The following is a 26,019-nucleotide window of genomic DNA, read 5'->3' on the forward strand; positions in this document are numbered from 1 at the left end:
ATATTATTAGATGAACGTAAACTTAAAATAACATACAACAACATTTTAGTATTAGTGTGGTAGCAGATTACTAATAAATAAGACATATCTTACTGATTATTATTACTGTATGTTTAGGTTTAATTTTTATCTTGTTCATGATGTGAACGGTTGTATAAGCTACTACTTTCTTAATCTAACCAATTTGGCATATGTTGTGTCTGCGTTTGCGTCGTTTGCGCGTTGGTTGTTTCTGTCGAAGTACTTCAGTTTCGGTGTGGTCGATGGTCGTGTTTATTTCTGTGCGAAGACATGAGGGTGTTGTGTTTTTTTTTGCATTGTTTAAGTGTTTGTTTGATTCAATATTCGTGTCTTTCTTCGTGTTTTCGCGTTAATTAACTTTACCAATGTTTTCTGGTTCCTGGCAATATTGAAACGGAGATGAAAATGATGGGTGTTTTGGAAACAAAAAATGTGGCTTGCCTTTCGTCGTCAACACATGTGGTGAGTGTTTGAAATTCCTGTTGTTAACAATAACATTCTCAATAAGAGGAGAAATGTTCTCAGTAAAGGTTTTGTTGTTATGAAATCAATAAATAACGCTAGTGACCAGATTTCATTTTGTTAAAAAGAGGACACGAATCTCACGGTCATAACTAGACTCTATTTTTTCTCAAGTCCACCAACGTCGCAATTTTCTACAAAAATAAAGGCGGTCACTGCGCTAGTGATTTTTAGGGAGCAACAAATTAAAAAGAGGTTAGATTTGTCATTTGTCTGCTTCTGGCTTCTGTCTTCTGTCTTCTGTCAAAAGTTAAGAGTTGTCTTTCATTGTTATTACCGTCGCCTGCGTTGACAGTTGCGCTGATAAAGCCTGCCGAATAGCCACCTTTGACAGATAATCCAGTAGTTACTTTCGACGCCATTTTCCTTCTGAGGGCGCTAGTTATCCTTGAATGACAGTTCAAATTTGAATTTGACGCATTTGTTTGTATATGTAATTTTCGTAATTTTGAACTAATAAAATACGATTAAAAATGCATTGTTGTATACCATCCTGTTCAAACAGTGATCCAAATGTTACCTACCACGAGTTTCCAACGCAGAAGCAGAGGTTTTCTGCGTGGATAAAAAGTATCACTCTTGGGGAAAATTTGAAAGGTTTGCATTCTTTATCTATTAAAAAATAAATAAAATTCTTGATATAACGTAATAATGAACGTTAATTTCATTTAAGAAAACTTTGAACCTCCTTCGGAGAGGGCAAAAGTCTGTATTCTTCATTTTAATAAAAATGATTTTGTCTACGATTCTGTGGGTAGATGCAGGCTAAAAAGCCATGCAGTTCCCCAGTTTAATAAAGGTAAGTTTTTGCAATAGACATTCCTGTTCAATAGATTTTACTGGTATTTAGATCTCGCTCCCCAAAATATTGAAACCCTCCGAAAACCAAGTCCTCTCCTGCAAGAGCCATGTGAATTACGATTACCTAATCCCGACAACCAACCTGTAAGTGTAAAACCTACCATCCTTAACCATTCTTACCAAATTCCTAATAGCATGACCAAACATCACCACTGGACAAAATTTCTGAACTCGAAAAATTGTGTTTATTTTATGAAAAAGAAAATCAAATTTTAAGAAAACAATTGGACAAATCGGTATAGTACTTTTCTGCTTATATAAATAATTAAGTATTAGAGTATGTAATTTAATTTCAGTCAAACAATGTTGCAGTTCAAGTCAATGTACAAGACATTGAAAGTACTGCATTACGAAAAGAAAATAAAGACTTGCAAAAAAAAATTGCTACGCTTGAACTTGAAAAACAACATTTGCAAGAATTTTTTAACCACTTCGAACACACATCTAAAAAAATTGAACAAATTGAAAAGAACGCCAGCAAAAATGACATCACAGCTATATTTATTTTAGAACAAATAGCAAATTACAATTTAAAACGTCCTAGGTGGTCAGAAACTACACTAAGATATTGCGTTGCTTGGCGCTTTGCTTCACCAAAGGGCTATGATCTGGGTCGACGACTTTTTATTCGAGCTCCCTGCCGTTCTACCATTGCAAAATATGTAGCTTGTCCAAGCATTGGTATTACACAGCTCATACGACAGAGACTTTCAGTTGAGGCAGCCAAATATCAGGATCCAAAAGAGCGTCTTGTATCTCTTATAGTAGATGAGATGGCTATAAAAGAGCGAATGTACTATAGCAGATCAGAAGACAAATTTTATGGGGTAGAAAACACTGACAATCAAAGTTTCATCGGCACAAGGACCCAAATAGCAAATAAATTACTATGCTTTGTGATCCACGGCTTTTACAGAAAATTTACTATTCCTGTTGCCTATTTTTTCAGCAGAGGCACATCTGGAAAACAGTTGTACGAAATGACAATGTGCATTTTACAAGAGGTCACAAATTGCGGTTTCAACATTATTCGATTAATTGGGGACAATCACAAATCTAATGTTGCCTTGTTTCGTCATTTTGGAAATGGGTCTCTAAAAACAAGCATTCCTCATCCAGTTGTGGATGGATTGCAATTTTTTATGTCGTTTGACTATTGCCATGCAATTAAAAATGCCCGCAATATATTTTTAAGCCGTAACATGGCTGATAACAATGGGATAATTTCATCAATTTATCTTAAAAATATATACAACATTCAAAAAGATATGATCACAAAGCCAGTAAAATTTTTAACCAAAAAGCACATTGAGCCTAATACATTCGAAAAGATGAATGTTTTAAGGGCTGTTCAAATATTTTCGCCAGTGATTTCCAATCTTTTAATTTACCTGCAGAAACATAAAACTAGTAATTATGAGTTTTCTAAGGCTGGTTCTACTATTAAATTTATGGAAATGATGCATAGATTTTTCAAAATACATGATGTTAGTGATCCATTACAGCACATACATCAGTTGGATCCTGATACCGCCCCATACAGAAAAGTTTCCGACGAGCGACTGACTTGGTTGAAGAATGAGTTCCCCTTGTATATTCAAAGCATCCAGGAATGTTCTAAAAAGCAAAATCTGAAAGGACTAAGTGACGAAACAGCGGAAGCTTTAATTTTCACCAGTGTAGCAACTTTTGAGTGCATTAACTACCTATTACAAAATGGATTCTACTATGTACTGACTAGGAGGTTCAGTTCTGACCCAATAGAATCGTTTTTCAGCAGCATTCGCCTCAGAGGAGGCTCTAACGACATGACTGATGCCAGAGCGGCAGAGTACGCTATTAAACAAATTCTGCAGACTGGTATAATTATAGCTTCTGAATATGGAAATACCAAAAATGAAGATGTGGCACAGTCTTCAAAACATATTTTCTCTAGTTGGTCTACAGTTGACATTAATCTGAAGAAAGTTGATGGTGCACATGATGAAGCCTTTTTTGCAAAGAAAGTGCCATCCTATGGAGAATTAATTAATAATATTTTGTTTGTATCAAATGCCAACTTACCTGAAAACTGTGAATCAGCTGCTATTGCATGGATAGCCGGATATGTTGTAAGGACAATAGAAGAACGTATAGCTGGCTGTATTGAATGCCTTACAGACATATCAACTCCTGCAACTAGTAATAAACTACTTGATCTGATATATCTACATGACAAAGGTTCTCTGAGATATCCATCAACACCGTTTATATCTGTTATAGCTGCAGTAACACAGTTTATTTTGAACATAATACCTTTCCTTCGGACTGACTCTTCACCACTAGCAGTGATTCATAAAATTTTGCAAGTTCCTGTCTCACAGAGTGACTGTTTTACTTGCGAACAGCACAGGTTGTTTCTGGCAGACATTTTAATAGAGAAAGTCAGCAAGCCAGTCCTACAGAATATTGGTTGCCAAATTAGCCAAAATTCAAATACTTTAAAGAGGAAGCTAGAAACTAAACCACTATCTAGAAAAATTCTGAAGTTATAAATGTTACATGTTTAATTAATTTACATACTTGAATTCTACCTTGAGTCTTCTTTCTTAGCATATTACTAGTGTAATTTTAATCTGAATAACTTTCAAGCGTTATTTTGCCTTTCAGGCAGAAACACGGGCCGATTTGTGTTGAATTTGTCTGTAACTCAATCCCCACTCACTAAATTTAATTCTTCCAGCAGCAATAATTTAATTTATTGTTTCATTTTTACTAGCAATCTGTTTATGCTTCCAAAGAGTTCCTTCCATTTCTGTTCAGTTTCACTAAAATTATAATTTTTAGTAAGAGTATATAAACATTGATACAATTATTACCTTTCAACATTATTATGTAGGTGACTCGCATATAAAAAAAAAAATAGGTTAGGTGTACCTACATTCACTAACGTACTGCATACCACGAACGAAGTTAACAAACGCTAATTTCCAGCTAATCTATTTGGGATTTGCGTACGTTGATAAATCAATCATTTTAGAAAAATTGAACGAAAATCCGCAGGTTAGCCCACTGTTAAACTTTCTGAGTAACTTTTCATTTTTATTTCACTACAATTTTTTGTCGTGATGATGTATAACGTGACTAACAAGTGTGTAAGAGAGAGGTGTAAGAAGGTGTGTAACTGACTAACCGAAACCATTTTCATCAATCAATAATAATCAATGAAAAACTTCACCAACAATCCTAAACCTACACAGAACATCATAAACCAACAATTTCTTCTGTACATTCAAATTGGTCACCTGTCAACGAAGGATAACTAGCGCCCTCAGCAAAATGTGTCCAAATTTTGCATATCGTCCAATTTCGCTATTCGGCAGGCTTTATCAGCGCAACTGTCAACGCAGGCGACGGTTATTACATACAGAATTTGCGGAATAAGCATTGTTGTTAATGGCTATTTAATGAATAGTGAGGATTGTGTGTACCTACATTCAGCACGTTGATGGTTTTAGCATTTATAGCGGACTTGAATTTTAACCTAAGAACTCTGGACTGCTTGACCCTACTTATACCTGAATAATGCTCTAATCTAAATAAAATGTAGGTGAAGAAAAAATTTATTAAAAAATCAAAAATGAGAACGAGAAGTACTGGAAACATCTATAATTTTCAGATCTGACTCATCATCTGACGAAATTAAAAAATCAGAGTCTGCATCTTCTGCCAAGTTTATTATTTATTTAGTGGAATGTCTTGAACACTGAAACTGCCCATATATTTGCATCAATCGTCGCGATTGAGTTCTTCACAGTACTTAATACTATTTCTCCACATTTCAGGAGTAAAGCTAGTTATTGCTTCAGCCCATGAGTCTATTGTTCAGTTTCAAGGGATTATTCTCACAGTGATAAGAGAAAGCTGCAATACATCTATTCCGTTTTTGACACGAATTTTGTAAATTTCATATTTTGTGGGACAATTAGGTCAGAGAGCTTCAATTAATTTCTGCAGCTGCTTTTTTGTGAAGGTTGGTTCAAAACCAATATTACATTTTTCTAGAAAATCTTGCATTATAATTTTATTACTTGGGCGAATAGGGGCTTTCTCAAGGCGAACAGAATGGTAATGTGCGTTATTTAACAATCACAGTTTCGAACACGTCAAATTCCAGAGCAGGAATTAACTGGTTTTGCACCCATTCTTTGAAGAAATCACCTCCCATAGTTTTATGGCAACCTCTTATCATTGTTATGCATAAAGTTTAGTAAATACTAAATACTAAAATTTACTGTTTGTATTGATGAGGCTGATACGTGTTTAAACTCCATATTAATTTTAATAATAATGAAAAAACTTTCAGAGTTTAAATAATATATTTGTAGTCACTGCTACACGTGTTTCGGTACACAGTACCGTCTTCAGGCAGAAGAGAAACTGGGGTTTTACAGAGCTATTCCTGAATTTATACCTGATTTAACAATGGTGTTTTCAAATTTATGTTAAGTAAGGGAGATTTGTTTATTTCGGTTTGGTCGTTCATTAGTGTATTTAATCTATTGTACCTATTTATTTCTTTTAGAACATAAATCAGCATTTGTCAACAAAAAATCAAATTCTACGTACGCGAACCACCTTATCCAAGAACAGCATAATTTCAACGACGAATTCAAAATTTTACACATAGAAAATAAAGGCGCAAAATTAAACGCGTTAGAATGTCTGGAAATAAATAGGTACAATAGATTAAATACACTAATGAACGACCAAACCGAAATAAACAAATCTCCCTTACTTAACATAAGTTTGAAAACACCATTGTTAAATCAGGTATAAATTCAGGAATAGCTCTGTAAAACCCCAGTTTCTCTTCTGCCTGAAGACGGTACTGTGTACCGAAACACGTGTAGCAGTGACTACAAATATATTATTTAAACTCTGAAAGTTTTTTCATTATTATTAAAACTAAAATTTACAAGTAAATACTGACTTTCGTATGAATAATAATAAGTATAAGCTTATAAGTATTTACTTATTACTTGGAGTGATATGCATAAAGTTTAGTAAATACTAAATACTGAAATTTACACGTAAATACTGACTTTCGTATGAATAATAATAAGTATAAGCTTCTCTCAGACAGATAGCCGGAAACGGGCGACCTATATTGTTTCGTACTGAATTTACACTCTGAAAGCCAAAAGATGCTCTTATTTAATATTATTTATGTGTGTGTTATATTTTTAGGAATCCGACACTGGTCAAAAATATCAAAATAAAAGTCACAGGCAATTGTTTTGAAAACAATAATAAATTAAATGACGATGCATATCTTCCTGTTCCACGAAATTGAGTCAGTAAACAAAATATACCATTTTCAATGAACCATATTGATCGCAACTATATTACTAAAATGGCATCAACTAGTAGCCACATTTACACGATAATCGCACCAATTTTCACGTTTTGGAAATTTACAGGATTTCCGGATTACAAACTTGAAAAAAAAAAGTGACTTGGAAATTTGTTTATACATCAGCCAATTTTTATTTATCTATGGTGGATAATGGGATTGCGGTTACCACTATCCAATAATTTTATGAAATCTTCCTAACATCGTTTTAATTTAATTTGTTTATTTCCTGTTTTTTTCAAGTCGGTATTTTTTTAATTTCTGTTTTCATGTTGTTGATCTTTTTTAATATTTTTGGTTCCGTCATAGATTCTCCATAATCTATGGCGTATTGGGTTGCGAACTTACTTAGAACAGCCTTATTTTTTCTCTCGGCTGTTTGGTGTTTGCGATTTGGTTAATAATATCGGCCATTTCTTTAAAATTGAAATAAATCTTTCCTGCTTGTTGTTTATTTCAGTAGTTTCAGTACTTTCTTCATCGGTTTCGGAGTCTGAAGAACTCATGTTGTAACCAAATTCGTACGTATGACACAAATCACAAAATTATTTTTATGACAGTTACGTTAATCAGTTTTTAAGTTTTTTGCTGGAAAATTGCAAGTATTTACTTAAGTATAAGTAAAAGGTTATGCATATAAATTACTGTAACTACTAATAAATAGATGCTAAAAAACTTTTAGTAAATATGTATTTTTATGCGTATCAGCCATTGTTCTTAGAGTAAGCCGTAAAGTAAACCGTATCCATCCAGAAAACTAGAAAAACATTTAGCATGCAACACAGTGAATCTATTACCTTCAGGTTTTGTTCGGCAAATTATCATTAACCCTTGTTTTGATGGGAGACCCGTTTTTATATATCCATGTTTCATCTAAGAGAACAAACTTTACATTAGGGTAGTCTTCTTCTACCTGAGATAAGTTTCTAGGAATTTTAATTTTAATGTTTTGATGTATGGTCTCTGGATAAGAATTTTTTATTGTTTTCCATTTTATACTTGTAACCCTTTTTTTTTATATTTTTTACAATAACGAGCAAGAACTTGTATAAGGTAAAACCGGGATATATCGCGCATGTTTTGAAAACAATTCATATATTTGCTTATAATGATTTCATGAGGGCGAAATAGAAATATATCAGTGAAACGGTTATTATATTTATGAAAAAAACATATAGAATAATTCTAATACAAAATAATACGAAAATATGGAACAAATAAAAAAAATGCATTTCGCAATCTCTTCCAAAGTAGGTGGGGGGAGATCACGCATTAAGTAAGGGAGAGATAGCACATATTATATTTAATAACAAGATGATATTTGGCCATGGTTAAATGCGACCTTTATTTTTTTTCCGCATCTCATTCAGTAATCCTTGTAATGCGTGCAAGATTCATGAAGCTATCTATTGCACCGAAGTAAGTGTCTTCCTTAGACTGTTACCGCATCTACTGCCCTATTCAGATTCTCTTGGGACCATTCTCCCTTACTGCTTTTCCGTGGGCCTTAAAAAGTCGGCATTTTCTTCTAACAAAAAATCTACATCTTAATATGTATGTTGTTTAAAACACGCGGTCGCGGGAACACTGTTCTGACTCAGACTCAGAGATATGGAGAGGGAGAATGAGCTTCCCTTTGCACAGACCCAAAATCCTTGGTAAAATTGAAAGCAGCCATTTTATCAGTTGACTGTTGCCAACATAATCACAAATCACTAACAGAACTTGATATCCCTAGACAACTGCTTGATTATTTAGCGGGAAGTTTAAAATCATTAATTAAAATCACCTAATAATAAATCACAACTAAAATATATTTCACCTTATACGAATAAATAAACATAATTATACTTCAATATATTTATTGATGCGAAAACAATACCAATTTCGTGTACACATGCCTAATGGAAGTGCCTTGAGCAAGATATGAAAGTCTTTTGCTCAAATTAAACATTCTTATTCGCATGTAGGCATTAATTATTTGTTTAATAAGAATATATAAATGGCCTTCATCGATGGCTGCCGTCTCGAGTGCGTGGTCCTGTAAATTAGAAAAAATAATGCTGGCAGCGCTGTAAATTAATAAATATGTCAATTTATTATAGAAAGTGAAACCAGAAGCGAGGGAAGTTCTGTCGAAATAACTTTCGACCAATTTTTTTCAATTCTATAGCAACTTTACCAACATAGTTGGCTAACAAAAAAAAATCCTGGGTTGAAAGTAAATGAACTACATAGTTTTCCTTTTTTTGGCATATACGACACCGTGGTTACTTTGTGGTAGAACACAAATTTAGAGGCTAGTTGTTCTCTATTATGCAAAGATTTCAAAACATCTGGTGTGTCTGGTTTATTTTTTCTGACTGTGCCGATCAAAGTTAGTCGATTTGACAGGAGCTCTTCTGCTAAGGGCACGGAAGTAAAGAAATTACCTGTTGCTACACCTCGACCCGAGCTGTAAAGTGGTTCTACCATGTCTTTTACAACTCGACTACCTTGGTTTTTTCGGGTTGATTTCCTTGCAATTTACCGATGTATACTTGCAATATGAAGTTTGAACATCTGCCCAGGCCCATACTTGTATTCCGTAGCGATCGGGTTTTGATTTTATATATCGACGAAAAGGACACTGTTCGTCGACTGTCACCATTGCATACGGAGAAGAAGAAAATTCCCTTTTTCATCAGTTTAACTGCAAATTATGTCTTTAATTTCGTCAGTAATAAAAAGACATTATATATCCTTTAATGTTCAAGCCATCGCAGTAATGTGTAGAACTATGTTGTCCTGTGACAATATTTTGTGTAAGTCTTGTTGCTTTGGGCGGTTGAGAAGTCCAAATGCGTTCAGACTTTGGAACCAAGGTTTCAGTATTCGAAGAGTTTTCATCGCTGTCGTCGTCTGGTTCATTACCAGAAAATTCGTCTTCTTCTTCGTCAATCTTACTAGTATTATCTTCACTTTTAGAGACTTCTGGCGCGTCACTGTTGTAATCAAAATTATCTCCATCGTCGTCAAGTACTAATTCGTTATCACTGATATCTTGAGCAATATTAACTCCAATTTCAGCTAACTCAAATTCTGATAAAGTTCTTCTTCGATTCATTGCACGTAATGTTTCGCACGAGAGTAAACTACAAATTAAATGAAATGAACCAAACCGAACTAGTTACTGGGAGTTCTAAAGAGGACATTGAAAAATACGGATTTAAAGTCGATAGAGCATTAAAATTTTGTCTAACGTAAAGTACCAAGCAGGGTCCCAGACCGACCCCAGTGCATATTCTAGTGAATATAAAATTATAAAATAAATATTTTTAAAAACTGATATGTAATTAATATTTACAAAGGTTAAGATGACACATATTAAGAAGGACAACTTCAAAAAAATATACATATATAAAAAGTTATTTACAGAAGACGCTCGCTGGGGTCCCTTTGGGACCCCGCTTGATGCTCTGAGGGTTAAATTCCTTGGTTCTATAATAGTTATAGTGGAAAAATTTTGTGAAATAAATTAAGCCAAAATATAAAATTTGGATCTTCAAGAGATCTTCGTAACCTATATGCCTCTTTACAAGTAACTGTTTTCTGACACTTTTCCTCGATTTCTTCGAAACATTCAATTAATTTTTCCCGATTTTCATGAACAACATTTACGGTGCGTATGTTATAATTCCAACATATAGCAGCAACTTTTCGCAACTTCCTGTTCACGATTTCTTCTAACACATCTGCTCTATGAGTAGAACTTGAAAAAAAAATTGGAATTGCCGATAGATTTGAGAAAAAAATGTTTACTTTGGCATTCTGACTTGTGGCCTTTTGCATAATTAAATTTAACTGAAGGGCATAACAATGCACAACATAAGCATATTTATATTTCCGTTTTATTTTTGTTTGTACACCACTCATAACATTGGCACCATCGTAACTTTGTGGAATCAGCTTAGAGTGCGAGTTTGCGATTAGTGCATTCATTTCATTTTCATTTATACTGTTAATTTCCGACATATTTGCAATCATATTAAATAATTAAACACTAAACAACACAAAACGACAGTCACATCAAGAACATCAGCCACCGAAACAAACAGTCGACGATTAACTACTGCAGTTGTGAGTTATATTTTCAAGAATTAATTTTCATGTACGATCTTTAACATTGTGTCTGATGATTGATTTAGTGTGCAATTATATTTTTGGAATGTTTCTGTTAACTCTTAAATTAACTGTACCAAAATTTTTCATTTGTTTGCATGACAAAAAGTAACAGGTAATTATAGTTCTAAGAAAATTAACACATGTTCCTACAAGAGGTTTCCTTCCTAGATGATCTGTGTCTCCTCGTATCTTTCAAAACATCCATATCCTTACTACATTCAAATTTTTTTGAAATAATCATTTCCTCAAAAATTATTGTGCAGTTTTTTCGGCCTCTTGAAAAACAGCATTTCTTTATATTTGTTTAAAAAATTTTTCATAAAGCCTGCTTGAAGTTCATTCTGGCCAATCCATCGTTTATTTATATATAATAATATGTAAAACAATTCCCTGACGCCACAGAAATTTGTAAGCTGTTAGGGACTTATAAAATAATAGAATAGACAAATGTTTTACGTTAACATTTCATATCCTTTCATTCTATTTCAGTTGCATTTTCGCAAAAATTTTTGAATTATTTGCAATAAGTTGAAAAGAAATTATGTAAGAATCGATTGTTAATTACTCTTCAGCTGATACACTCTGACGTGTAATCTTGCATTTCTCATACTAAGTTTATTTCTCTTAGATGTATAATACTTTGATATATTCTTTTTCCTTTCCTCTCCACCTTACTTCGTTATTTGACTAAACGAGTTTTCCGGAGCATCTTGATTTACTTTATTTATCAAAGTGAAGTTAGTGTAAAATTATTGATCCTATCAATTTTTTCAAATTCACTTTTTCTCGGCTTTCTTTATGGGCAGTGTTCAAGGATCTTTTCTCTGATTCTTCCAGATGTTGAAATACGTCGAAGGGGTTCGTTGCTCACTCAAATTGAAATTTACGGCGAATTTTTCGCGGCTTCTAAAATTTTTGCAGCTGCTACTGACTGCGCCATTTTCACGATCCCAGAAGGCTTGTTCTGTTTTATGAATACTGACATATCTAAATGTAAACGGTGGATAAATTACGCTGATGCCACAGTTTTACACCTATTTCTTTATCTTCAACAACCGCTCTTGGCGTATAAGTGGATGCTTGACTATCTAGCTTCAAGTATTTTGACATTGCACCATGTAATTGTTTCTTTTCGGCGTCTTTTTTTATTTTTATTTTTCGAAAAAATGCACCAGAAGGACGTTTTGTCTTTGTTTCAGCCATTTATTACTCTATTTTATAACTATTTATAATTTTTTAAAAACAAAAATACCTTGTTTATCCACGTTATCAGCAAAAATAAGAAACACTTTGAACCACAAGTTCTAGTTTAGTTTGCACAATATTGATTACCAGTTTTTATAAGACCATACAAACGACAAGTCCGCAGAGCACTTTACTCGGAAAATCAGCTGCCTGGGGTTCGAAGCACGTCCCAAAAAAACATTGGATGGTGTGTAGGCTTTTAAGATATTCGAGGGATACCTTTCCTTTCAAATCCGTCATTCCACCATGTGCAAATCAACAAAAGAAATGACTGCACCTATTTTGCAAAATTATATCCAGCTCCTCACTTCTGGAAAGGCACTGTATTCGAAAATTCACTCAAAGACCTGGGATTCTGAATGATTGCTTTTGCAAAATTTGGAAAGGTGTAATACTCGAATGACTATTCCGATAGAACTGTTGGCGACCCTTATCTTTTCTGTTTCTTTTTAGAGTTGGGTTTACAAAAAAGTGTTGCCATTACCCGATGATGGTAAGGTCAATCTCGAAAACAGGCGGCAAACCGCACAAACTGTTGAGTAAAAAATATAGCTGTTACACGTGTCAAGGTTTCATACGGACCGGAAATTATATGTATAATTAAATGTGATGACCGATTTTTGCGCCCTTTGAATTTTACGCCCGCGTGCGGACACCTCCTGCACTCCCGTCAGAACCGGCCCTGATTGCACTTAGATGAAAAAATGCAGTTATAACAATTTGAGTTGACAAATAGAAACCACCCCGCTGCAGTTCATCGAAATAAGTGCAACCACTTAAAGCACCTCTTGAGTCTTTTATCAAATGCTGACAACCTAAACAATTGTTAGCCAATCGACGAAAGTGTATATTAATATAATCGCATATTTGCGACCAGTTTCCATCAGCTGGCCCTGGATTTGATACTAGTATGGATGAAAATGGTCTAAAAATAAGTGACCAGCATTATCCTTCCAAATATAAGGAATGGTATTTTCATTGATTCCTTGATGTCTTTGATTAAAATGCCACTTCACTTCCAAGATGATTTCATTCCCTATTAGTCTATCTTGTGATGCTCCCAAATAAGGCTTATTTTTCCTTAACACTAAACCACATTCCTGGACTTCTACAACATACGAACTGTATTTTGCAATGGTCGTCTATTCACAATCTTTGCCATGTTGCGTTTGTTTTGATCGAATTATTGTAGAATTTATTATGTTTTCGTTTCGATTGTGGCGAGACTGCCTTAAAACAAGCATAAAAGTTGCTGGGTGTTGTATGATTCCTCCGGATGTCATTCCAAGAGGAATGGACACTTTGCTTTCTTGTCAAGATTTCACCTTGGAGGATGTCTTGATTGCTTACAGTGGAAAGTTCAAGCAGCATTTCCTCTCTAGTTAAGGGTCTGTGAAAACTCTGCAACTGTTGTGTACATGTTGTGCCTCACCAACACTGCAGCCACATTCACACCCTTCAGTAGTTCCATCAAAAGATATATGTACATTTATATTATACAAAACTGATTTTTTCCATGGCCGCTTTACACTGGCCTTTAAAAAAATTAATGCCGTCTTCTATTGCCATCCGAACATTTACCATATATTGGTTTACATACAGTCTTTTGCCATGTTTGATGCGGACTTCAAACCTAATGAAAAAAATGTCATGTAAAACTAACAATAAATGACAACAAATATACATACCTGTCTAAATAATTCTGAATGTTTTTCATATTACAATGAGGTAGATTCGAATCTGCATTTATATCTTTGTATGTTCGTGTTTCCATTTGAGAACTCCAAAACTCTTCATTTCGTTGAATGTATTGTATTTTAAATCATTTTCCAGCTCAAACGAATACAATACATTGTCTTCTGTCAGCAACATGTAGTTGTCCATGTACCTGGAAGAACCAATCATGTTTTCGATTTATTTCGCTTTCCATATTTTTGTTGTGTCTTCAAAATGTAATTTTTTTTCGCTATAATAGCTTCTTCTATTGTGATTTCACTTTTAAATGTTGCATATGGACATTTTTTCTCCACGATTGTATCGTCCCCCATTAGACCACCGAGCGATGTGCCAATGAATGAAAGTACCACATTTTTTTACTTTGATTTTTCTCACGTTTTCCAATACGATTATTGCCTTGTCTTTATGATCTTTCCCATGTCTAATTGATACAACGTTTCCTAAATTTCTTGAATTATTTTATAAAATATGTTGGACTAATTTCGATGTGTCCCGATTTTTTTTTCTTTTGCAAATTTTGGCCAAGTTGGATGCTGTTACCAGCTTTCTTCTTTTCTCCATGCAAAGCCCGTTTTCGTCCTGTAACCGAGTTTTCTCTTCCAATTGAATTTTCAAGGTCGGGAACTAGGGAGCAGTTGTCAGAGAAGGTTATGCCAAGTATCCAATTGCCTTGCATTTTGGGATTTGTTCGGCATGCAATGTTAGTCGCGTTTGTCTAAATTTGTGGCGTTTCGAGGTGGCACCGGGATATGTCATGCAGATGGATTGGGATTTTAAGGGGTTGGGTTTGACTCGTCAGTTGTTGGCCCATGTTTCGTATCGCCGGAGTGCTTCCTGGATGATGGAGGTGGCTCGTTCGGGGTCTCGGTGGGACGTCCAGAACGCGGTGTCGTCGGCGAACATCCTCGTCTTCGTTCTGGGCGTATCTGTAATGGGAGAATCACTGCAGTAAATGGAGTACAGAATAGGTGAAAGCGCGGAGCCCTGGGGGACCCCGGCTCGAGTGATGACAGGTTGTGAATGGGAGTTTTGTACTTTGACTGCAGGATCGGTGGTGTAGGAACGAGTCTAGAAGGATGATGAATTTTGAATTGATTTGGAGTTTGATGAGTTTATAGATTAAACCTTGTCGAATGCTCGCTCTATGTCCAGAAAGACAGCGATTGTGGACTCTTTGAGGTTGGCGCATCGGGTAGAATCGGTATGGAGCTCTAGAATGGGCTTCAATGTGGAGCGTTGCGAGCGAAATCCGAATTGTTGTTGGGGGATGATTTTGTTTGTTTCTAGGAAGTCTGTTAGACGGTTGGTGAGGATTTTTTCAAAGATTTTGCCCGAGATATTTAGTAGGGAAATTGGGCGATAGGAGAGTGGAGTCTTTTCCGGGTTTGGAGATCATAATTGTGGAGGCTTGTTTCCATGAAGTCGGGAAATACGACGCGTTTAGACAGGAATTGTAGATGTTGGTCAGAGCTTGAAGGGCTGTTGGCGGAAGGTTTTTTTAGGAGTGTCGCCTTTATTTGATCTGGCCCTGGGGCTTTGGAATTTTTGAGGTATTTGATGCGGGATTCGACTTCTTGGAGGGAGATGTCGTGAGTTAAGTTTTCATCATTGTCGGGTACGTGCATGTTAAGGAGGGAGGGCTAAGGGATGGAAGGGTTGGTCGCGGAAGTCTTGCACTTCTTCGGACACAAGGTTGAAAAAATCGTGGTTGAATTTGGGGTCTGTTGGGATTTCGTCTATTTCTTGGAGAGTTTGAGCGAAGGCGTTGCTCTTGTCTTCAGGGGTGGATAGGAAGGTGTTGTTTTGTATTAGGTGGGTGGTGGTTTGTGTTTTTTGTCCGGTGAGTAGTTTAAATTTGTCCCAATGTTGTTTTCCGTTTCGATAATCTAGTTTTGCGCAGGTGTTCGACCACTGTTCTTCCCGGAATTGGTTTATATCGCGTCTGATTTGGGCATTTAGGCGATTAAAATGTGTTTTAAGTTGTGGGTTTCGTGTTCGTGTAATTTCACGGTAAATCTGTCGTTTTTGTTTTATTAGATTTAGGATTCGCGCAGGCAGTGGCCGTTTGTTTTTCGGGATGTGTTTACGCGGGATAGTGAGTTCTTTGGCGGCTGTGATGGTGTCTGTGAATAGTGTGATCTGTCGGTCGATTTCGTGTGTTTCGCGAGTTATGTTGATCGGTGGTAGGTTGTCTGATATGTATTGTTTGCCCAGTCGGCGTGTTTGATGTCGTCTATGATTATGTAGGTTGCTGGTAGCTGTGGGGCGGGAAGTAGGAGTTGGGCTGTTAATGGTAGGTGTGGGGAGGTGACCGTTGTTCCAATCTGGCATTGTAGGTTAAATTTGGGGGTTAGTGTTTCAGAGATAATTATGTGGTCGGTTATCAATTGACCTTTGTGGCTGATGAAGGTGGGGTGCCTGTTTTCAAGGCGATAGATGGGGAAGTTTGTTAGACAGTTAACTAGCTTTCGGCCGTTTGAATTCGTGGTGGTGTCGCCGAAGTCGATATGCCTGGAGTTGAAGTCGCCCATTAGTATGGCATTAGGGAGTTGTGAAGCATATTCGATGAGGAGAGATGAGAGGGCTTCTAGGGGCGGATTGTAATAGCATATTATTGTGAGAGAGATATTGGCGATTAGAATATTTACGGCAATAGCTTCGAGGTTTGCAAGATTTGGTGGATGGAATTTTGTTTGAGATTATTAGAGCTGTGCCTCGTGCGTTATTCATGGTTGAGGGTCTGTGATAAGTGGTGAAGCGTGGGATTTTGATTTCGCGTTTAGTTTTGGTTTCGGTTAGGCCGAGGACTTGGATGTTGTCGGTTTCTATGAAGTTTTTGAGGGCATGCATTTTATGTCTTGCATTATCGATATTGGCAGTGGCTATATTTATGAAATTTAGATTGGCGGCGGCGTGAGGGGGGTTGTTGGGCTGAGGAATTGGAGGTGTGGGTGCCGCACGTTGGGCAGGAGGCCCAGCGTGCGGCGGGGTGCGGAAAACATGCACGTTGGTTGTGCTACCCATTAAGCATCAAAGGTGAAATAGATGAGCCTGCCCGAATGATTTATTCGGGTTTTCAGGTTGAAGACGGCTAGGGAAGCCCCCTGAATGGCTTGTTGGGTTTTGGGAATGTTCAGAGGGAGGATGTCGAAGAGAGTTTTTGTGACGAAAGCGATGAGGGCTTTCGCATGGATTTGTGACAGGTTGACTTCCTCTGGGGCTTCGTCGGTTAGGTCGACGAGGTCAGCGAATTCTGTTGGTGGGTCGATGATGATAGTGGGAAGGGTTTGGGTCTCATCTGTGGCCGTTAATTTGAGGAATTCGGGGCATTTCCTGGACCATGCAGGATGGGGACCTTTGCAGAACGGGCATTCTGGAACTTCCTTGGGGCACTTGTTGGGGGCGTGGGTCTCGGTGCAGCGGGGGCAAATGGGTTTCTGGGAGCACTCGGAAGCTTGATGTCCCAGCGTGAAACATTTTGAACATTGAACGGGAGTTGGTGGAGGTGCGTTAGAAGGTTCGCACCTGTGAAGTCGGCCGAAGAGGACTATGCCGTCGGTGAGGAGGCCGTCGATGGTGGACACATCGGCGGAGATGACCCGGATGAGGGGGGTGGGTTTGTTCGTCTTTTTGGAGACGATTCTCCACATTTTATGGATTTTGAGGTGAGGGGCAATTTCGAGGATGTCACGTTCCTCGATGTCTAGGTCGACGTCTCTGATGACGATTGAAAAGAAAGGTGCCTTTTTGGCTGGGGTTAGTGATTTTTTTGGACGATTGATGGTGTTGATTGTGGCTTTGCTGTCCAGGCAAGCCACTCGGAGACGGGCTTCGAAATTGGCCGGTAATTCGGACCGGGTTATCAGAAGGGCAGATTTGTTGAAGTTGACCTTCAGGGTTTCGACATCCTTCAGGGCAAGGTGGGTTATGAGGACAGCGTAGAGCTGCTTCTGGGTGGCGAATTTTTGTGGGATGTTTTGAATAGTGTACTTGTAAAGTACTTCGGGGGGTTGAGAAGCTGTGGAGGAATTTGAAGATTGCATTGTTGTCTCGGAGGCGACTGAGGTCGATCGGCCCGAGCTGGAGGGAACAGGGGACAGGGGTGGAGATTTCTGGGGTTTGGTTTGATGGGCGCCATGCAAAACATGCGAATATTTGGGGTTGGACTCACCCATGGTGTTTGTCGACGACGACGTTGTCTGTGTCGTTGGTGGTGGAGCTGCTGCTGCTGGAGCTGGAGCTGGTCGCGTGGCTGGAGCGCGGCCTGACGTGGCGGGAGGCTTCGTCGGCGGGGCCCTGGTATCTGTTGAATTGATTCGAAGTCGGCGTGTTCCGGAAGACATCCTTCCAGGATGATGCGTAGATCGAAAGTAACCGGCCGAAACCTGACTCAAAAAAAGCTGTCTTAACGAAAAAATCGACGAAAGAAATCACCGTTTTAGTTAATACTCCTCTCGCCCATTTAGTTACCATTTTAGTTAGTGCACAAAGATGTGCTTGTGTTGTTTTTGTAATAGATGATGAAATTGTACCCTCACTAGAGTGCATATCAGGACCTAAAAACAAATTACTGGCATTTTTTCACGCATGACAAAAGTCAAAGCTTAAAAATAACCGGATATGTTCCAGGAAAGGACGCTCAATACTGTTTTGTAGAGAACCATTGCCAAACTTGCGAAAAAGTGACACATTTGTCGAAATATTGTCAGTTATCATCCTAATGACTATATAACCGCAGTGAGTTAACAGTTTAAAATTAATTTTGGTTAATAAATATAACTGATCTGTAGTCATAGTTGAACGGAAAAAGTAGCCTGCAGGGATAGCATACTTTGTACATAATCCATGTACCACAAAACGTAGCATTTTATTTGCTACTTTTGGTTTTTCTTCTATATTATGTGATACTGTTGTATCGAGTCCGTAAATGTGATCTTCAGATCGACTATAATATAGCTTCTCCCTTTTTGACACATCGTCTATGATCAGAGAACAAATTTGTTAAATAGGTTTTTTTAACTGGCCTATTGCAGCCAAACGTTCTTTTAACAATTCATTGCGCTCGTGAAATTTCCCCAAATGTCGTAAGATTGTGGCTTTCGATGGCAATTTTAATAAATTTTGATGGCAAAAGGTGTAACCTTTTGGAGAGCAAAATCTCTACACAGTACACAAGTGCATTGAAATTTCTGACCACTCGGGAGTTTTTTTGGGGTGATTTTTGTCAGATCTATAAGAAATATTGATTTTTTGTCCGAAGTATTTGCCTGTCCCACTATGATGGGTACATTTCTCTTTTTTTTCTCACTCAAAAACGTATGTTTCATCCATTTCATTTCTTTTGGACATCGGTTTCTGTTACATTTCTGTAATTCTGTAATGCGAGGCTCTTGCCAACTTTATTATGGTATTGGGGATCCTTGACCGCCCATAAACAGCAATGCTGTTGGTACAGATGTCTGCCGTGTGGTGAGTCACTTTTCGAAGATGAATCTGCTCAGGAGCGACCTGTCGAGGCTTTTTTCTATAGCACCTTGAAATAATATTAGTAACGGAATTGCGATTATTTATTCTAACGCTATCGTTATCTGAATTACAACGTTTATAATAACAATGTAAACATTTATATAAAATATACAGGAATATTAATATAACAAATATATAAAATAAGAATGAATAGTGGGTTAGTGTAGATGAGTTAATAGTATTCCTTTCATTTTCTTCAATAAGAGAGGTTACTTCCTTGAGACTTTTACTAGCTAAATCTAACTGATGATAATCACGAATCTTATACACTGATGGCACATAGAGTGAGAAATCAGTCTTGTTAACAAGTTTTGATTTATTTAAACATATATCTAAATTTAAATTATAAGACGGTAAATAATTTGAATGGATAGTAGAATATAAACTTTCATGTGGTTCTAACACAGATTGGCTAGTAAAGCAGTACATGATCTATTCAATTTAAACAATCTGCTTCCTTCTAATTTAACATTGAAAGGTGTACTAAAGTTTCTACAATTTATAGTTACGTATTCGGTTGATAATAAGGTATATAGCCATCACTTTGTTTATACAATTGATGCCAAAGATTAGTATTTAACTTAACTAATTTAGTTTCACAATTTCTTGGTACCATTGCGGTATAAGTAAACAATCTCATCTCGCATGTTTCATGCACATGCGCGGAAAAAATTGGTTGTTCTTGTTTACATACTTTCTTGTTGCCAAAATTCTTACAACGATTTATCTGATCTATGTTAAGCGGTAAATAATGCTGTTTATTCTTTTCAATTAACATATACTTATAAGTTTGCTCGATATAAAAATGCAGGCCATTATCTTGCCTTGCAGTTAAAGGGATTAAATGATAAAGTTGATAAGCGTTTAAAGATACTAGAGGTATGTCAATTACAAAGACTAAATTGAAGTTGTTATAATAAACATGGAGATCAACAACATTTAAAAATTTATGCAGTTCATTGATGTCTAAAGTTGTGCAAAATTTTATACCTGGAGGAAGGTATGGAATTACGTTATTTAATTCACGCAAAGGTTGACTAGTACTTAATATAGAAGGGTGCCGTTGTCCAATTTTTGCGGCAAAAATAGAATCAAATTATCGACATCTGATTGATAAATCGAAGCAATGTTGAAAATATCGTATAATAAGTATTTAATCTTTCAGCCAAAATAAATTGATTCAGTTCTTTACGTTGCTTATTAATTTGAACAATGGTTGCTGCTAAACTGTCATGCAGATTTTTTTCATTCTTTTGAATCTGAGCAATTGTTTTGTTAATTTCACATAAGGTGGACTGAACTATGAGTTTCGCGTTTTAAAAGTTGCATTACCGTTTCTTCGCGTTCTGAAAATTTTCGAATTTGTTCATTATAATAGTTATTAGCGTCTTTCTCATCTAAAGTACCGAAAAGAAATTTACTTGCTTGACAAAGTTTGCAAGACCTCTTTTTAATCTGTTTGAAGAACCGAGGTTGTTTTCGCCAAGAGTGTCTAAAAGATTTTTAATTGTTTTTCTTTGAGTCTTAAAATTGTTGGGGAAATAATATTTTCATAATTTTGACAAATGCTAAAGGAGTTGTTGTCTTTGATCTGAACACCGGGTGGAAAGAAAAAAGTTCATTATGATAAAATTAATCTTCATGGAAATTATTGCCAAGACCGAAACTAATGGCCTTGTAATTAAAAATGGAATTAGTGGAGGATATAAAAGATGGTCATAGGTAAATTTTGGATAGAAGAATAAAGTGGGGCACAGAGACCCGCATGATTTAGAGATAGGAGTTACGTCTAACTCTCGGGTTAGTTTTAGAAATATATATTAGATATAGGAAGTGTTTTTCTTTTGATAAATTTCGAGGGGCTCTTCACTCAGTCAAAATGACATTAAATACTGGATAAGATTCGTGTTTTTGTCGACGACTAGGAAGAGTTTTTGTTTGTGACGTGGAAAAAAGATTTTGAAGTGATGGGGCGAGAAGTGGACTTGTGACGAGAGTAAGTTAAAGAATTTGTGAGTTTGTGACGTCGAAAAAAGATTTTGAAGTGATGAGATAGAAGAAATTTGTTATTTGACGAATGTAAACTAAAAGAATTTGTGGGTTTGATTAATGTGAGTCCTGTATGGTTTACCATTTTTTGAAATTGTTAGATTTTCATTATCTTCAACTGACTGTACAGTGTAAGGACCTAACCACTTTACGTCGAGTTTATTTTTACTTGCATTATTTTTTGTTAGTAAGGTACTTGATCTCCGACGTGAATATTCTCAATATGAATATTTCTGTCGTACAGGGCTTTACTTTTTTGTTTAGATTCAATTATTTTTTCGCGAGCAATATTCCAAGATTTCTGAAACGTATTTTTCAATTCATAAAAATAATCATCATAATTGTACACGGGCCCAATTTGTGAAAAAGACGAAGGGCTTACAAATTTTCGACAAAAGACTAATTCAAAAGGCGTAAATTTTGTTGAACTATGAACTGACTTATTATAACAAAGCATTGATTGAGCAATTAACGTATCCCAAGATTGTGTGTCTTTATCAACAAATGATCTTACATAGTCAATTAACGTACGGTGTGACCTTTCCAAAGCTCCGTTTGTTTGCGGATGATTAGCCGTAGTTTAAAGTTGTTTGATCTCTAACATTTTACAAATATTTTTAAATAATTGACTAGTGAAATTCGAGCCTTGGTCCGTCAAAATGGATTTTGGTATTCCGAAATAACAAATTACATTTGCCCCAAATACTTTAGCAATTGTTTCCGTTTCTTGATTTGGTAAAGGAAATGGAAATGAAAATTCGTTAAATCGTCCTGGATTGTTAAAATGTATTTGTTATTACTATGTGTTAATGGCAAAGGATCTACAATATCCAAAAAGATTTTATCAAACGGTTCATCTGACGTAGTAGTGATAACCATTGGTTGCTTGACGGTTTTGTTTCTCGTTTTAACCTTTTGACATACTTTGCAAATTTTAATAAAGTTTTGAACATCAGATTTCAATTTGTTCCAATTAAAATTTTCACGAACCCTATTTACGGTTTGTTTCACACCCTTATGTCCTCCTACTAAGGAACAGGGACTTTCTTTAATAATCTCAAATTTTTCGTCACTGGAGAACTCAGAACTGTTTTCAAAAAATTCCAGAACAAACGAACGAGTTTTAAAAATGTTGTGCATACATTGTTTTAAGCGGTTCCAATTATTATTATTATTTCTTATTAATTCAGAGAGGTAAATATCGTAAAAGGCTTAGAAAAATCAGGATATTGTAAAACAATATCGTCGGACAAAATTGATTTAAGTTTTTCGAACGCAAGTTGTACTGACGTTGTCCAGTCAAAAGGTATGTTTTTCTTTAATAAATTATTATTTATAGGTTTAGAAATTGAACTAAAATTTTGAACAAAACGCCTATAGTATCCTGCTAATCCCAAAAATGGTTTGACTTGCTTTGTATTTGTTGGCACGGGAAAATTTTGAACTGATTTGACCTTTTCAGGATCGGGACGAATACCTTTATCGGTTATTAAATGGCCTAGATAGCAAACTTCGCGTTTTAAAAACTCGCATTTATCTGGGTGCAATTTTAAATTATGTTCCTTTAATCGATTAAAAACTTCTTTCAATTTGACTTCATGTTCTTTTAATTTTTTCGCATAAATCGTCTAAGTAGACAAAACATTTAATTCCTTTTAATCGTATTAGAACACGGTCCATCAACCTTTGAAAACAAGCCGGGGCGCCGGAAAGACCCATTGGCATTGTTTTGTATTGATAGTGCCCGAAGGGAGTACTAAACGCGGTTTTTTCGGCATCCAAAGGATTCATCGAAATTTGCTGGAAACCAGAGGCTAAATCTAACACCGTGAAATCTAACGACTTCTACCTAATTGATCCAAAATATCCGTGATATTCAGCAGAGGTTATGCATCGCCTAGAGTGACCTCGTTAAGTTTGCGAAAATCGACAACATTCCTAAATTTCTTTTCTCCCGAGGAATCAGGTTTTTTCGCGACTAAAAGAAGAGGGGAATCCCAAGGGCTAGTACTGGGTTCTGTCACACCTTGATCCAGCATACTTTGTACCTGTTTATTAATTTCATTCTTTTGTGCTTCGGGGAGACCATATGGTCTTATCTTAATGGGTTGCTGTGTTTGCGACATTGGAATTACAGGACTAATGGTATTAGTTTGTGATAAGGGTTCATCTTTGAAAGTAAACAAATCTAAGTATTCCGTACAAATACCTGTTATTTAGCGATTTTCTTCGGAATTTAAATGATCTAGACGTAATTTTTCCATTACTTTACTATGCCTGTCTAAAACCGAGTTAATTTCGTTATTTGAATCTGGCGGTCTATTTATTGGAAAACAATTAAATTTATTAAGAGGACTTATTTCGGCTTCAATTTCACCTAATCTTACTTCGGACTCGCCAGGATTTAGAAGTGCTACGACTGATTGATTGTTTTTAACTTTTATTAGAGATTCCGCATTAAAAATTGACTTTTCCTGTTTAGACTTTTTTCATAATATAATCACCATTTGGAGCTTTTATATAGACTTTGAATAACCTTTCACATCGCGGCGGTAGTACAAATTCGTTTTTAGATTTATTATTAGTATTAGAATTATCATTATTTATGGTTTTATTACCTGAATGGTCATTGTCAAAAATTATCTGCTGCTTAATATTCACGTTTAAATTAAATTTTTCGAGGAACGGCTTACCCAGAATACCGTCCTCGGGAAAAAAAATACCTAGATAAGCGCGACAGCTTGAGATATTCCCACATCGACATCATTTTAATGTCGTACTGCTTCATTGTTTAAGTTGAATGTTTGAGTTATGTTGTAAAGATCCTTTTTCGTCAAAAGATTGTTCCTCTCCAATTTATTATTAGTCACAGAATTTCTGACGTCATCCAAAATAGAAAGGAATGGTACTTTGCTAATTATTTTACCAGCTACTACAGTAAGATTAAGGTGTCCTAAATCATCATCATGCCCTACATGAGTTTCTGTATAATTTACTTCATGCATCCCATTTTGAAAGACTTCTGATGGACACATTCCATTTATTTTTTAAATGTCTTTTACCACTTTTCCTCCCATTATAAAATCCTGAGGGGTGGCAAACAAAGAGTTTTTTTAACTGCACATACACTCTTGTAGGAAGCGTATTTATTCAAATATTATGAATGTGTATGCCCTTCCAAATTATTTTTTCAATCATTAAATTCTTGTTCATGAGAGAATTTTAAAGTTTGGTTCAAAACTTTTATATCATGACGTTCATTAAAATGGTTATTTAAAACAGATTTTTCTGTACACTTAAATTCGCCTAAACTGCATTTTTTTAAGTGAAGTCGCTTATCAGTGTTATATTGTTTCCAATGGATTTTCATCTGATTTGCATAATTCTTTAAGCAAGGTAACCAAAGTCGATTCCATCAACGTAGACGCTACGCTAGTCTATATGTCGCCTTCCTTTTCTCTTCTCTTTCTCTTCTTTTCGTTCTTTAGTGACTGTGAGCGAACTTTCTAAGTCTAAGTCAAAGCTATATTTAAGCTCCGAATTTTCTGATTTTCTCTTCATCACTGTATAATATTTTTACTGTTATTGAAATATTATAACAAGTCTGTAAAATCGATATTCGGAGCAGTAAGAGCGAAATTCAGACTTGTGAAGTGCGAAATTCCGTATTGCAAAGTGATAATTCTGAATTGTAACCTGTGAATTGAGAACTGTAAAGTGTGAATTCCGGTCTAGAAAGTGGGATTAAGACATTAATAATTCATTTTTTGTGTTTCTTTCTTCTTGTTGTTTACTGGTCTTTTTTGTCAATTAGCGTCAATCAGCGCACCCAAATTCCGTTGTCTCTCGTCAGCTAGTCAGTAGTCAGTTTTGACAATAGTAAGTGAGGTAGGCTGAGAGGGATGCCAACTTCAAGCAAATTTTTGGTACCAAGTGAAGCACTATTTGATCACACTGTATAGTCGGGCATTGAATTGAAAACGCTTAAGATCTATGCTGGTGGTTTTTGGATTTGCATGTTTTGTATATTCGAACAGAGGAGTCTTCCTAAAGTCTGCACCTCTATTAAAAAAAAAAAAAAAACTACGGATCCCAGAAACATGTAATATTAACATATTAAAGTCGCCTCAGGTCAGCTTAGGTCTGGTGACAATATTACGTGCGTTAAAACTTTTTCAACTTCTTGTTGAATTTATTCCGAGGTGTAGAGCCCGTGCTCAGCGAAAATTCTATCATTACAGATTTTTTGTGAATTGGTTTATTGACCTGAATCTTTTTGTATAATTCAGGTTTTCTTTCATGCACTTCGTAGAAAATACCCCTTTCTCGTGGCCATTTCTGCATATTCGCTTTTCTCCACGAAAAGTTTGGGTTACGCTCAATTTGAACACTATGATATGATGCATTATCTACGATAAATACAGATTCTAGCTGCAAATTAGGAATTACTTTTTCTGTAAGCCACTTCACATAATTTTTGTGAAAAGAAGACACGCCTG

At 36.0% G+C, this 26,019-nt stretch overlaps 2 protein-coding genes and 2 long non-coding RNA genes across 8 annotated transcripts in view; 2 read left to right on the top strand and 2 right to left on the bottom strand.

Moving 5' to 3' along the window:
- Nucleotides 1–254: 254 nt before the first annotated feature.
- LOC135129504 (uncharacterized) overlaps nucleotides 255–26,019 on the top strand; it is an 83,848-nt gene continuing 58,083 nt past the window's right edge. For both annotated transcript variants that reach the window (XR_010280590.1, XM_064056667.1), the window contains exon 1: nucleotides 255–483. Coding sequence is in view for 1 of the 2 variants with exons in the window: in XM_064056667.1 (XP_063912737.1) it covers nucleotides 421–483 (63 nt within the window). In the remaining variant the exon portion in view is untranslated. The remainder of the gene's footprint in view (nucleotides 484–26,019) is intronic.
- On the bottom strand, nucleotides 1,885–4,285 carry LOC135129392 (uncharacterized). Of its 3 annotated transcripts, none has more exons than XR_010280571.1 (6): nucleotides 4,263–4,285; nucleotides 3,967–4,211; nucleotides 3,469–3,915; nucleotides 3,296–3,418; nucleotides 2,796–3,021; nucleotides 1,885–2,181 (listed from the first exon to the last, which is right to left on the bottom strand). It is a non-coding gene; the product is annotated as an uncharacterized LOC135129392 (long non-coding RNA). The 3 variants fall into 3 exon arrangements; XR_010280573.1 differs by having other exon boundaries at nucleotides 2,796–3,035; XR_010280572.1 differs by having other exon boundaries at nucleotides 2,796–3,254.
- LOC135129358 (uncharacterized) lies at nucleotides 5,283–5,637 on the top strand. Its single transcript, XR_010280566.1, has 3 exons — nucleotides 5,283–5,372; nucleotides 5,449–5,511; nucleotides 5,561–5,637. It is a non-coding gene; the product is annotated as an uncharacterized LOC135129358 (long non-coding RNA).
- LOC135129797 (salivary glue protein Sgs-3-like) lies at nucleotides 14,438–24,271 on the bottom strand. 2 transcript variants are annotated; one of them, XM_064057046.1, is made up of 3 exons: nucleotides 24,244–24,271; nucleotides 18,117–18,330; nucleotides 14,438–14,871 (listed from the first exon to the last, which is right to left on the bottom strand). In XM_064057046.1, the coding sequence occupies exons 2-3, from the start codon at nucleotides 18,286–18,288 to the stop codon at nucleotides 14,741–14,743; spliced, it is 303 nt and encodes a 100-aa protein (XP_063913116.1). In that variant the 5' UTR covers nucleotides 18,289–18,330; nucleotides 24,244–24,271; the 3' UTR covers nucleotides 14,438–14,740. The 2 variants fall into 2 exon arrangements, with proteins under 2 accessions (XP_063913116.1, XP_063913115.1); XM_064057045.1 differs by lacking the exon at nucleotides 24,244–24,271 and having other exon boundaries at nucleotides 18,117–18,355.

Source organism: Zophobas morio, unplaced genomic scaffold, assembly GCF_036711695.1.
Source record: "Zophobas morio isolate AGI-343-1 ecotype UQ-CSIRO unplaced genomic scaffold, CSIRO_AGI_Zmor_V1 ptg000016l, whole genome shotgun sequence".
Classification (NCBI taxonomy): Eukaryota; Metazoa; Arthropoda; class Insecta; order Coleoptera; family Tenebrionidae; genus Zophobas; species Zophobas morio.

Excerpts from the sequence above, each read along its gene's own strand:
- LOC135129797 (XM_064057046.1), bottom strand. The coding sequence starts at position 18,288 with ATGTCTTCCGGAACACGCCGACTTCGAATCAATTCAACAGATACCAGG. Across the intron at positions 14,872-18,116 it reads GTCGTCGACAAACACCATGG|ATACGCCCAGAACGAAGACG; the intron begins GTGAGTCCAACC and ends CTCCCATTACAG.